This window comes from Narcine bancroftii, chromosome 5 (genome assembly GCF_036971445.1).
Source record: "Narcine bancroftii isolate sNarBan1 chromosome 5, sNarBan1.hap1, whole genome shotgun sequence".
NCBI lineage: Eukaryota > Metazoa > Chordata > Chondrichthyes > Torpediniformes > Narcinidae > Narcine > Narcine bancroftii.
In genome coordinates, this window is record NC_091473.1 from 189,189,049 (window position 1) to 189,202,986 (window position 13,938).

General features: G+C 41.8%; 1 protein-coding gene across 1 annotated transcript; it reads left to right on the forward strand.

The window, feature by feature from the left end:
* The first annotated feature begins 1,982 nt into the window (after positions 1 to 1,982).
* LOC138765424 (probable G-protein coupled receptor 139) lies at positions 1,983 to 12,487 on the forward strand. Its single transcript, XM_069942466.1, has 2 exons — positions 1,983 to 2,094; positions 11,577 to 12,487. Exons 1-2 carry the CDS (start codon positions 1,983 to 1,985, stop codon positions 12,485 to 12,487), a joined length of 1,023 nt encoding a protein of 340 aa, XP_069798567.1.
* Positions 12,488 to 13,938: the final 1,451 nt, after the last annotated feature.

Consider the following 13,938-nt stretch of genomic DNA (forward strand, 5'->3'; position numbering starts at 1 on the left):
GCAACATCTTCAACTTTCATTTTTGGATACTACGTGGGATTCTATTTTAAAATTGGTAAATTTGTCTTCTTTATGTGCCCATCATTCACTTTTACAATTTAAGGTTACTTTTCTACATTTCTATTGGATGAATGTGACCAGTGTAAGGTACATTGTTACGTGTTTTGGTCTTGTTACTCTCCTTCCATTTTTTTGGGAAGGTATCTTTCGAACCTTATCTTCAGTTCTCAATGTGAACCTGATACCTAATCCTTTAATTGCCCTTTTTTTAGATCAACGAAAACAACTGATTTGACTTTATCTCTGTCTCAATTCCGTGTCGTCTCTTTTGCCTCCCTTATTGCTAGACGTTCAATACAGATGAGATGGAAAGAGGCTGTCCCTCCTTCACATATTCAATGGCTATCGGATATGATGGCATGCCTAACTATGGGGGGAAAATCAGATGTTATTCTATTGTAGCGGATTTAAATTGATAGGGTCACTTTATGAAATATTTTCAGCCCACTTGCTTTGTAAGTTTGTGGTTTCTTTTAATGGTAGTGAAATTTATGTACTTACCAGATAACTTCATAAAGGAAAGGGTTAGAATTTGTGGTATAGCATAAGAGTAACTTTAAAAAAATATTTTTCAATTAGCCATATGTTGTAATTGTTTAAGTGTTTGCTATTATTTTTTTCTGTTATGGTATTGAGTCCATGTATAATAATTTTATTTTATTGTATAACTTTTTTTCCTGTATATTCCTTTAGATTAATGGCTTATGCATCACAGTGCGGTACGGTTGCTGCGGAGAAATGGATCAGAGGACAATCCACTGGACCATAAGAGCGGCAGAGAGGATCAGTGGAATTTCCTTCATCCCCCCCCCCCTCCCACCGCCCATTGACATATCTCCCGGGAGCGTTGTAGGGGGGAACAAAAATGATTGAGGACTCCTTCCACCCTCCCCACACAGCATCTTTCAGCTGCTCCCGTCGATGAAGAGATACAGGAGGATCAGAGCCAGCACCACCAGGCTGAGGATCAGCTTCTTCCCCATGGGCAGTGGGAATGATGAACAGGAACTTCACTCACCATCCGGGACTCTCATATTCATGAAACAATATGTATGTATTCATTTGTGTTTATCAATACTTGTCCTGCATATGTATTGTTTTACTAGTGTTGTGTCCGGGTGTGTGTCTGCATGTTTTGCACCGAGGACCGGAGAACGCCGTTTCGTCGGGATGTACTTGTGCGATCAGATGACAATAAGCTTGACATGAATTAACCTCCTTGAGGCACGCAAGATCAATAGATGGGGTGGGCACAGAGAGTGTTTTCCGCCCCAGAGTAGGAAAATCGTTAACCAGAGGACATAGGTTTTGGGGTGGGCGGGTGGGGGGGAAGAGATTGACCAGAAATTTGAGGGTACCGCTTTTACACAGAGCGTGGTTCATGAACAGAGCGGTTAGGGCCGCTATTATTGCAAGGCTTATGGGGGGAAAATCTACAGATCCATGGATTGGATGAGTTTAGAGGAATGTATGAGTCAATGGAAGGCAGGGACGGGAACATTTAGCCCGCGAGCCTGTTTCCATGCCAGAACGAAACAAGGAAAGGCAGATCAGTTATCGAAGTTTGAGCCTGACTGGGGGAGTACTATCATGGAGTGCAGGATTGTAACTCACTGGTTACACTGAGCCCCCCGGGATACTAATTATGAATTCCCGGTGCCTTCTAATAGAATCACAGCCAAACGCGTTCAGGCGGTGAGTGTTTTCCCTCGGCTGCCGCAGTGACAACAAAATTCCCCATTGATTTGTGTTTCGGTTCCAGGTGGATCGGGGCCCCTTTGTTTGTTCGGTGACTAAATCGACTCCCCATCACAAATTGAAGGCGTCGCGGGGGGATTCCCACTGGTTGAAATAAGGGCCTCGCTGCGCTGTGTCACTCCGCACCGCCCAAGCGCTGCCTTCAGCCAACACGCACGGGAGTGATGGAGTCGACCCGGATCACCGCGCACTGGCTGCGGGTGCTGCGGATCAAACGGGTGTTCAGGTCCATCCAGAGGGTTTACTACCCGCTTCTGGCGGCTGTTAGTGTTCCGGGTGAGTCTCTCTGTCCAACGCGTCCTGCATGGTCGGATTATAGAGCGCGCTGCAATAATGTGCGGCCCAAATATTAAATGTCCTGTCCCCCCCCCCCCCCCCTCAAGGTCGGACACTCCCGGAGAAAATGGAACAATAACTTTTAGTCATTGCCTCTTGTGACTTTTGTGCATCTGGTCCAACGATCTTCGGACATTTAAACCCACCTGCTGGAAAGATTCTCATTAACCCTTTGGACTCCGGGCCACTTTAACCTCTCATTTGGACCGCGTTCATGGGTAAACTACAGTACGAACCAGCCGGTGGTCGGGCACAAAACCTAGTCCCGTGGGAACAAGGACGTGGGGGTGCATGCGCTTCTTGATCGTCCCTGAAAGCCTGGGGACACAGACTGGGGTCTGGCGAATTTACACGCAATAAGGGCTGCAGAAACTCCGCAGATCACGCGGTATCCATAAAAAAGTCAAAGGCAGGGACGGCTCAAAAATGAGACAGGCGCCTGCATCAAAAGGACGGGGGTGGGGGAGGGAGAGGGAGTACAAATTGGGGGAGAGTAAAATAAAGAAAGGATGGGGAGAGGGCAAAGAAATGGAAGCGACTTTTCTACCCCTCTGAACTCTCCCCCACCCCTTCTCAGTTTCTACCCTCCCATCTGATATCTCTCACCTACCCATCAATGTCTTATATATCTTTACTATGACATCCCAACTCCTGCACTCAATACTTTGATTTATGAAGGTCAAGGTACCAAAAGCTCTCTTTACAAATCTATCTACCTATGTCGCACTTTCAGGGAGTTGGGTGTCTGCATTCCCCCGACCCTCTGTTCTATGGCACTCCCCAGTGCCCACCCATACGCGCTGTTCATCCTTTCTTGGTTTGTCCTTCCAAAATGTAAAACTTGATACTTTTGTCTGCTTTAAATTCCATCTGCTATTTTCAGCCCATTTTCTAGCTAGTCCAGCTTTGTAAACCACAACGCCTCCAATCTTAGTGTCATCTGCAAACTTCCTGATCCAATTTACCATATTATCATCCAGATCATTGATATAGATGACAAACAACAATGGTCCTGGCACTGATCCCTGGGGCACAGGCCTCCAGTCTGAGAAGCGACCATCCACCACTTCTGGCTTCTCCTGTCCAGCTACTGTCAAATCCTACTACTTCTAAGGCTGTTCACTGACGTCTTAAGACAATAATATATAGAAGTAGAAACAAGCTATCCAGCCATTATCTTATCCATTTTCCCATTCTGCCCCACTGCCTGGCTTCTCCCCATAAACTTTGTTGGCCTGACTAATCAAGAACCTGTCAATTTTTTTCTTAAATATACCCAATATCCTGGCCTTCACAACCAGCTGTGACAACAAATCCAACAGATTCACCACCCTCTGGCTCACTTCTTCAGGACACCTTGGTCATGGGTTTGCTGTCGCCACCATTTACAGCGGGATGGTTCATACATTGGCACGCTGATGAAGTTGCAAACCTGCTCGTTTCTCCAGCAAATAGTGTTCGGCATTCAGATCCCGGCATCTGTTGTCTCCAGTGTATCCCAGTGTTAAAGCTTAGCTAGCTTAATGACTCGCACCACCAGGTTCAGGAACAGCTGCTACCAACAGACTCCTCAACAGCAAATTTAACCAGAGACTCATTTATGGATTCTTAGTTTTAGAAATACAGCAGGGTAATTTTTTAATATATATATTTTCACACTGCAAACCATATCAACCAAAATATATACAAACGTTTCTCATTAAATATATACAGTGGCATTTTCTCCCTTTTTTCCCCCTACCCTCCCTCCCCCTTTCCCACCCCCCTCCAAAACAAATAAATATTCAACATATACAATACAATAAAACTATTAAACAATGTCAACACACAATGAAAAATAAACAAGAAAAATGTGTCATCTACTTTTACACACTGGATCAAGTCGTTTTGTCTTCTTATCATTTTAGGGGATGGAGGTCTGAGGCAAGCCCTCTCTGTTATGTTCCATGTACGGTTCCCAAATTTGTTCAAATAATGTGACTTCATTTTTTTAATTATTTTTTATTTTTCCAATGGAATACATTTATTCATTCCCATGTACCATTGCTGTATTCTCAGGCTCTCTTCCATTTTCCAAGTTGACATTATACATTTTTTGCTACTGCTAAGGCTATCATAATAAATCTTTTTTTGCACTTCATCCAGTTTGAGGCCTAATTCTTTACTTCTTATATTACTTAGAAGAAAGATCTCTGGAATTTTTGGTATGTTATTTATTGTGATTTTATTTAATATCTGATTTAGATCTTCCCAAAACATTTTCACTTTCTCACATGCCCAAATTGCATGTACTGTTGTTCCCATTTCGTTCTTACAGCGAAAACATCTATCTCATAATGTTGGATCCCATTTATTTAAATTTTAGGGTGTGATATATAACCTTCGTAACCAATTATACTGTATCATGTGTAACCTTGTGTTTATTGTATTCTTCATAGTTCCAGAACATAACTTTTCCCATGTTTCATTTTTTATCTTTATGTTTAAATCCTTTTCCCACTTTTGTTTGTGTTTATAGTTTATTTCATCATTTTCCTTATCTTGAATCTTAATCTACATGTTCATTATAAATCTTTTAATTATCATTGTGTCTGAATCACATATTCAAAGTTGCTTCCTTCTGATAATCTCAGTCTGTTTCCTAATTTATCCTTTAAATAAGCTTTCAGTTAATGATATGCAAACATTGTACCATGAGTTATTCCAGATTTGTACTTCAACTGTTCAAATGTTAATAAATTACTTCCCAAAAAAACAATTTTCTATTATTTTGATTCCTTTTCTCTCCCATTCTCTAAAGGAAAGGTTATCTATTGTAAAAGGGATTAGCGGATTTTGCGTCAATAATAATTTTGGTATTTGGTCATTCATTTTATCCTTTCTAAGTGAATCTCCTTCCATATATTGAGTAAACGATGCAGTACTGGTGAGCCTTTATATTGCACCAGCTTTTCATCCCACTTATAATGTATATGTTCCGGTACCTTCTCACCTATGTTATCTAGTTCTATCTTAGTCCATACTGGTTTTTCCCTTGTCTGGTAAAAATCTGATAAATACCTTAATTGTCCTGCTCTATAATAATTTTTAAAGTTTTGTAACTGGAAACTACCTTGGTTGTACCTCTCTGTTAATTTATCTAATGCTATCCTTGATTTTCCCCCTTTCCACAAGAGTTTCCTTATTATTCTCTTTAGTTCATTAAAGAATTTCTCTGTTAAGGGAATTGGCAACGATTGAAATACGTATTGTATCCTTGGGAAGACATTCACTTTAATGCAATTTACCTTCCCTATCAACGTTAGCGGTAATTCTTTCCAAAGTTCTAAGTCTTCCTGCAATTTCTTTATTAGTGGCTGATCATTTAATTAGTACAGGTGTCTTAAGTTATTATCTAACCTGATTCCTTGATATTGGAATGCTTGTGTTTGCCATTTAAATGGTAATTCTTTTTTAAATTCTGTATTATTCCCGTTACTCATTGGCATCACTTCACTTTTATTTGTGTTGATCTTGTACCCCAATATTTCTCGATATTCCTTCAATTTCTTATATTGTTCCTTGATTGATATTTCTGGTTCTGTTAAGTATACTATGATGTCATCTGCAAATAAACTGATTTTATACTCCTTCTCCTTTATTTTTATCCCTTTTATTTTATTTTCTATTCTTATCAGTTTTGCCAATGGTTCTATTGCTAAGGCGAACAATGAGGGGGATAATGGACATCCCTGTCTAGTTGACCTACTTAATTTAAATTGGCTCGATACATATCCATTTACTGTTACCTTCGCCAATGTCCCATTATACAATGCTTTAATCAAATTAATATATTTTTCTGGTACGTTGAACCTCTGTAATACTTTGAATAAATAATTCCATTCTACCCTGTCAAAGGCTTTTTCTGCGTCTAAAGCAACAACCACTGTTGGCTTCTTATTTCCTTGAACTGTATGAATTAGATTAATAAGTTTACAGACATTGTCCACTGTTCGTCTTTTCTTAATAAATCCAGTTAGATCTTCTTTTACTATTTTGGGTACACAATCAGCCAATCTGTTTGCTAATAATTTCGCTATTATCTTATAATCTGAATTAAGTAGAGATAATGGTCTATATAATGCTGGTGTTAATGGATCCTCCCCGTCTTTGATATTACTCTAATTATTGCTGTCTTACATGAAACTGGAAAGTTTTGTGTTTCTTCTATCTGGTTCATTACTTGCAGGAGAGGAGGAATTAATACCTCTTTAAATTTTTTATAGAATTCTATTGGGAATCCGTCCTCCCCAGGAGTTTTATTGTTCAGCAGCTTTTTAAATATATCCTTTACTTCCTCTATTTCAAATGGTTTTATCAGTTTGTTTTGTTTCTCTTCTTCCAATTTCGGCAATTCAATTTTAGCTAAAAACTCTTCTATTTTATCATCTTTCCCCTCGTTCTCAGTTTGGTATAATTGTTCATAAAATTCCTTAAAGTTCTCATTAATCTCTGTTGGGTTAGATGTAATTTGTTTGTCCTTTTTTCTTGATGCCAGTACAGTTCTTTTTAGCTTGTTCTGTTTTAAGTTCCCAGGCTAATATTTTGTGTGTTATTTCTCCTAGTTTGTAATACTTTTGCTTTATTTTCATTATGTTCTTCTCCACCTTGTACATTTGTAATGTTTCGTATTTTATTTTTTTGTCCACCAATTCTCTCTTTTTCGTTATATCATCCCTTTTTACTAGTTCCTTTTATGTACTTACTATTTCCCTTTCCAACTGCTCTATTTCCTGATTGTAGTCCTTTTTCATTTTAGTTACATAACTTATTATCTGTCCTCTAATTAAGGCTTCCTTGCAAGGATCGACAATGAGATAGACAACAGACTCGCCAAGGCAAATAGCGCCTTTGGAAGACTACACAAAAGAGTCTGGAAAAACAACCAACTGAAAAACCTCACAAAGATAAGCGTATACAGAGCTGTTGTCATACCCACACTCCTGTTTGGCTCCGAATCATGGGTCCTCTACCGGCATCACCTACAGCTCCTAGAACGCTTCCACCAGCGTTGTCTCCGCTCCATCCTCAACATCCATTGGAGCGCTTACACCCCTAACGTCGAAGTACTCGAGATGGCAGAGGTCGACAGCATCGAGTCCACGCTGCTGAAGATCCAGCTGCGCTGGATGGGTCACGTCTCCAGAATGGAGGACCATTGCCTTCCCAAGATCGTGTTATATGGCGAGCTCTCCACTGGCCACCGTGACAGAGGTGCACCAAAGAAAAGGTACAAGGACTGCCTAAAGAAATCTCTTGGTGCCTGCCACATTGACCACCGCCAGTGGGCTGATAACGCCTCAAACCGTGCATCTTGGCGCCTCACAGTTTGGCGGGCAGCAACCTCCTTTGAAGAAGACCGCAGAGCCCACCTCACTGACAAAAGGCAAAGGAGGAAAAACCCAACACCCAACCCCAACCAACCAATTTTCCCTTGCAACCGCTGCAATCGTGTCTGCCTGTCCCGCATCGGACTTGTCAGCCACAAACGAGCCTGCAGCTGACGTGGACTTTTTACCCCCTCCATAAATCTTCGTCCGCGAAGCCAAGCCAAAGAATTAAGGCTTTCATTGCATCCCATAATATAAATTTGTCTTTCACTGATTCCGTGTTTATTACAAAATATGTTTTAAACTGGCATTCAATAAATTCTCTACATTCCTGCCTTTTAAGTAGCATGGAGTTTAACCTCTATCTATATGTTCTTGGTGGGATGTCCTCCAGTTCTATTGCTAATAACAGGGGTGAATGATCAGATAGTAATCTAGCTTTATACTCAATTTTCCTAACTCTCCCTTGAATATGGGCTGACAACAAAAACATATCCTTGAGTATGTTTTATGCCTACTTGAATAATATGAGTATTCCTTCTCTCTTGGGTGCTGCCTCCTCCATATATCCATGTTTCATTTCCTGCATTGATTTAACCATAAATTTGACCACTTTATTCTTTTTGCTTGTTTTGCATCCAGTTTTATCTAACATTGTATCGAAATTAAGGTTAAAATCCCCTCCTATCAATATATTTCCTTGTGTATCTACAATCTTCAAAAATATATCTTGCATAAACCTTTGATCCTCCTCATTAGGTGCATAGATACTGAGCAAATTCCAAAATTCCGAATGTATCTGACACATTATCATTACATATCTCCGTGATAGATCTATTATTTCCTCTTCTATTTTTTTTTATCAATTAATATTGCTACACCTCTGGCTTTTGAATTATATGATGCTGCCGCTATGTGTCCAACCCAGTCTCTCTTTAATTTGTTATGTTCCACTTCAGTTAGGTGCATTTCCTGCACAAATGCTATATCTATTGTTTTCTTTTTTCACTAATTTTAATAGCCTCTTCCTTTTAATTTGGTTATGTATTCCATTAATGTTTATAGTCATATAGTTCAACATGGCCATCTCATATCCTGTTTACACCTCATTTCCGATTCCTCACCACCACCATCCCTCTTTTCCCCATTTTCATCTCTCAGTTTTCCTTTTTTAAACTCAATGTATGACAACACATTTAAAACATAAAATACTTCAGCAACTCCCACATCCAATATTCCCTAAGCCCCAAATATCCCCCCACCTCTCTGAGTTGCCCCTTATCCCTTGCCGGGCAAACACAACTCCCCTTTCCATTTGGATTGCGAACCTAGTCGCAAGTGTCAACTGATTTCACAGTGATGGTTATTCCCTCCCCCCCCCACCCCCCCAGAAAACACTTTTTTAACATATAACAAATTTCTCCCTTTTTTCCCCTTACTTCCTTCCTTTCCTTCTCTTTCCCTCCTTTAGTTCTTTACCTATACATTGTTTTTACATCTTTATATATATTTTATTGCCATTCTTCATTCTTGTTACCTCTCTTTATCTCTCCTTCTGTCCTCCAAACGTTCTGCAAATTCTTGACTTCCTCCGGATCTGAGATCAGTCTGTTTTGCTCCCCGGGGATAAATATTTTAAGCATAGGATCGATTTTGCTGTATTAAACCCCTTCCTCTTCTTTAAGAGTTCAAAACTTATGTCTGGGTAAAAAAAAATTTTTTGACCCTTCTATTCCAATGGTTTCTTGTCTCCTCTAATTTTATTCTTTGCCCGCTCCAGTATATTTCCTCAAAAACTTTACTAAAATGGATCTTGGTATTTTATGTGTCTTTAGTTTCGTAGCTAATGTTCTGTGAGCCCTTTCTATTTCCATTTCTTCCTGTATTTCTGTCATTTCCAGGACCTTCAGGATCCATTCTTTTATAAATTCCTTCATATCTGTGCCTTCTACATCTTCTTTCAGTCCCACTATTTTTATGTTGTTTCGCCAACTATAATTTTCCAACATATCAATTTTCTGAGCTAACAACTCTTGTGTCTCTTTAATTTTTGTATCACTTTCTTCCAATTTTCCTCTTAAGTCATTTACTTCAATTTCTACAGCCATTTCTCATTCTTCCACATTTTCTACTCTTTTCCCTATTTCTGTCAGGACTAGCTCTAATCTTTGCACTTTATCTTCTGTTCTTTTCATTTTTTCTTTTAATTGCACTAAATTCTAATGACAACCATTCTTTTAATGCTTTCATTTGTTCTTCAAAAATAGCTTTATCTACATTTGTCCACCTGCTTTACCTTCTATTTCTCTGTGAAGATCTTGCTCTTCTTCATCCTCTTCTTCCGTGTCTGTACCTGTGTTTGTGTCTTCTTCTCTTCTTTGTGTCTGTGTATCTTCTGTTTTTCCTGATGAACTGCTTATATCTCTGTCAGGCCTCTTCTTGCTTGGCCTCTTGCTGTTGGTCCTCTCCTTCTGAGCTGCTCATCTGTTGAGCCTCCTGCTGCTGCTCCTCATGCTGTTCACCCCATTGACTTTCTTTCTCGCCTGGTACTTCACTCCCTCTCCTGCACATTCCTCATCTTCCAGTTGAGAGCCCTGGAGTCAGGCGTCCCTCAGCTGGTCATACAGTGGTTGCCTGCTCCTCGGCTGACCCCCCCCCCCCCACTCCCATCGGTGTTTTCCTTTACCTTAGATTGCGCACTTTTGTTTGGCTCAGAGAGCCATTTTGGCAGTCCAGCGGTTGGGGGGTCGCGACTCCGCTGGACCGTCACCAACCTCGGAGATCGGGTGCTCTTCTCCACCACGGCTCCCTGTTCCTTCATGCAGGTAAGGCCTTTTTTCTTTTCCGGCATCTTTTCTTTTTTTTAACCCTTTTTTTACTTTTTCATTCTTAGGTGCCATTTTCTTTCTCTTCTCTACAACTTTATCTTGTATTTCTTATATTTTGTATTTATTGGACTTTGTCCTTTAATTTTTTTTCTTTTCTCGAGATGGCTGGTTTTACCCTACCGGCCACTATACTCCATCACGTGACTCCACCAGCACGGTAATTTCGACCCAAGAGTCTGTGCCGCCCAATTTACACCCCATTAACCCACACACCTGGTACGTTTTGAATGGTGGGAGGAAACTGGAGCTGCCAGAGAAAACGCACTGAGACACAGGGAGAATGTACAAACTCCTTCCAGAGAGCGTGAGATTCGAACCCAGTCTGGTATCATTCGCTGGTGCTGTAAAGGCGTTGCAATAACAACTAACACAACCATGCTGGCCTCTGCCAACATTACACAGACGACAATTTTTTTTCTCCAAAAGGTTTGGTTCCAGAAAAAAACAAAATAGGGGTTGATGAGAGACAACTTCAAACTGAACACAAAGATAATTGCAGATTGGCCGAATCAGGCTGGAAGTTGGGAAAAAGAACAATTAAATTAACTTTGATTGAATTTAGCTTTTTTAACCGCATAACGAAGCTGATACATTGCGTTAGTTCAACGGACCTAAAAATGTTTTGCCGCAGATTTTCATTTGTACTCAGCATCTGATGCCTCTCGGTCGGCATTGGTAGATTTACGTTCCCAATGTACCGGTGAAACCTTTCAACGTGTCCAACAAGATCTAGGGGGAAGAAACGTCCAAGTGCGAGTGCGGGAAATGAATGTTTCATGGCACGTGGGCACTGGATGGTTTTGTGCGCTTGAGGCGACATAAATACGACGGGAAAACGCGAAAATAGGTTATATTTTCTATCGAAAATGTAAAGGTGATGTTCATGATCCGCGTCCCAACATCCATTACATTCAACCAAAAGTGTTCCAGAAGCAAAATATTCGTTGTTCAGTGTGAATATTTCCCCGTATTGCACAGTTCGTTTACATTTCTTAATTTTCATTTCTTTCTTTTGTATTGGTATCTTGTCTTGACTACAGATTTTTCCACTGGCAACAAGTAGAAATGCAGCCTGGGGTAGAGAATCCCGGGGTTGTATATTATGTTATTCCCATACTCTGACAATAAATGTGAACGTTGAACTTCTAATCCCATCCCTTTGCAGTTAACCTGATGACAATCGCCATCCTGTCGCGGGGCAAGTGCGGCCTGTCCACGTGTGTGACCCGCTACCTGGTGGCGATGGCGGCGGCGGACCTGATGCTTGTCATCCTGGACCTGATGCTGAGGCACATCCCCATTGTTTACTGGCAGGAGTTCAGCTTCGTGCAGTCTTTCCCCGTGTGTAAAGTCCACGCCGCCCTCCTGTTCGCGGCCACCGACTGCTCCGTCTGGTTCACCGTCACTTTCACCTTCGACCGCTTCGTCTCCATTTGTTGTCTCGATTTCAAGATCAAATATTGCACAGAGAGAACGGCGGCGATGGTTTTGTGGACCGTGGCAGCGCTCAGTTGCTGCAAGAACGTTTTCTGGTACTTCATGTTGACGGGGCGATACTTGCTGACGAACCTCCCGTGGTTTTGCGGGGTGGCTGGCAGTGTTCGTACCTCCCGGGTCTGGGCAGCAGTTGAATTCTCCCACTACATCCTCACACCGGGAATCCCCTTCGTTCTGATTCTGCTCTTCAACGCGTTCAGCGTCAGGCATATAGTCGCCGCCAGCAGAGCGCGCTGGAGACTCCGGGGTCAGGGCCGTGGCGCGTGCGGGCAGACCACCAGGGACCCGGAGATGGAGAACCGAAGGAAATCCATCATCTTACTGCTGGTCATCTCGGGGAATTTCATCCTTCTGTGGTCGCTCTTTATCATCTACGCCGTCTGCTACCGAATTTCCACGTTGGGGCTGGTGACGGTGGACGTCAATATCTTTGTGGAGCAGATTGGGTTCATGTTGCAACTTCTCAGCTGTTGCACGAACACGGGCATTTACGCCGTGACCCAGACGAAATACAGGGCCGAAGTGAAGAGGGCGGTGAAATATCCCCTCGATGCAATTGTGAGATTCGTCAGTCGATGATGAGAAGCGGCTCCCGTCACGTCCATTCAATCCTACCCTGATGTTGCCTCGACAAGCTGGCCCGGGCTTAACTCCACCGCACTCTGCACTGACACAGATATGTGCTCTGTCGTCTGTATGAAATGGGCCCCGTAGAAACATCGAACATTACAGTCCATCGACCCTTCCAGTCAATGCCGAATTATTATTCATCCCACTGATCTGCACCCAGTCCAAAGCTCTCCATACCCCTCCCATCCATGTCCCTGACTCAATTGTTCTTAAATGTTAAAGTTCAGCCCGCTTTGTTAGAAGAATTGTATTCCTCCACAGTAATGATTGGTAACTTTCCAGCAATGTTTACAAATGTATTTCCAGAAGAAACTAAACATCTTGACCTAATATGATGAAGCCTTTAATCCATCTGTCACATCATGGCTCCAAAATTAAAATTGTAGTCCTGTATGTTTTACGATTCAGCCGGCAGGTCACTCCACACACTCACCACCGTCTGTATGAAACGTTCCCCATAAACGTTCCCCCGTTCACTCTTAACCCATGACCTCTGGTTGGTATCTCACTTCCCTTCGGTGGAAAGAGCAGAAGTGTCTATCCCCCTCATAGTTTTGTTACCGTTTTCAAGTCTCCCCTCGTTCTTCTACGCTCCAAGGAATAAAGTCCTAAACTGTTTAATCTTAACCCCCTTCCTGAAGTCCGGACAACATCCTAGTAAATCTTCTCTGCCCTCTTTCAATCTTATTGACATCATTCCCGGAGTTAGGTGACTAAAACTGCACACAGTACTCTAAATTTGGCCTCACCGATACGATTTTCCCTGCACTCAATACTTTAATTTATGAAGGCCAATGTTCCATTCTCAATAGAACTGTCACCATGATATCCGCGCAGAAATTGTCCTGCCAAACGTTGAGTAAGATACATTGCAAATTCCCACGCTTTGTTCTTCTGTAACTGGGAGCCGCACTCCAGCTTCCTGGAAGCTGTATCCAGACCCACAATAAAAAGTTAAACCGCCCTACGATCTTGATTTGGCATAACTGTAAGACTAAGCAAAGAATGGGAAGAAAAAAATTGCAGTCTGCTCCAGTGTCATCCGTTCATCCCCACACATCTCCCTTGTACCCCTCGTCCCCTCACTCCATAATTGTCAATGTGTTTCCTATCTTTGGTATGCACCCCAAAGCTGAACTGAGTTACACCGTCTGGCGCGCACGCATACACACACACAAAATCACACACACACACACACACACACACACACAAACACATAGACACACACACAGACACACAAACACATTCCTGCATGTGTGTTTGTGTGTGAGGGTATGTGTGTCTGTGAGTGTGAGCAACTGTATGATTGTATTTGTAAGACTGTGTGTGGGGGGTACTGTATTGTGCATCTGTGTATATATATGTGTGGTGTCGTTATGTTTATCTGCGATGATTGTGTG

What these genes read in the sequence shown, in the direction of transcription:
- LOC138765424 (XM_069942466.1), top strand. Translation starts at nt 1,983, where the DNA reads ATGGAGTCGACCCGGATCACCGCGCACTGGCTGCGGGTGCTGCGGATC. An exon ending in GGCGGCTGTTAGTGTTCCGG is followed by an intron (nt 2,095 to 11,576) that starts GTGAGTCTCTCT and finishes ATCCCTTTGCAG; the next exon opens with TTAACCTGATGACAATCGCC.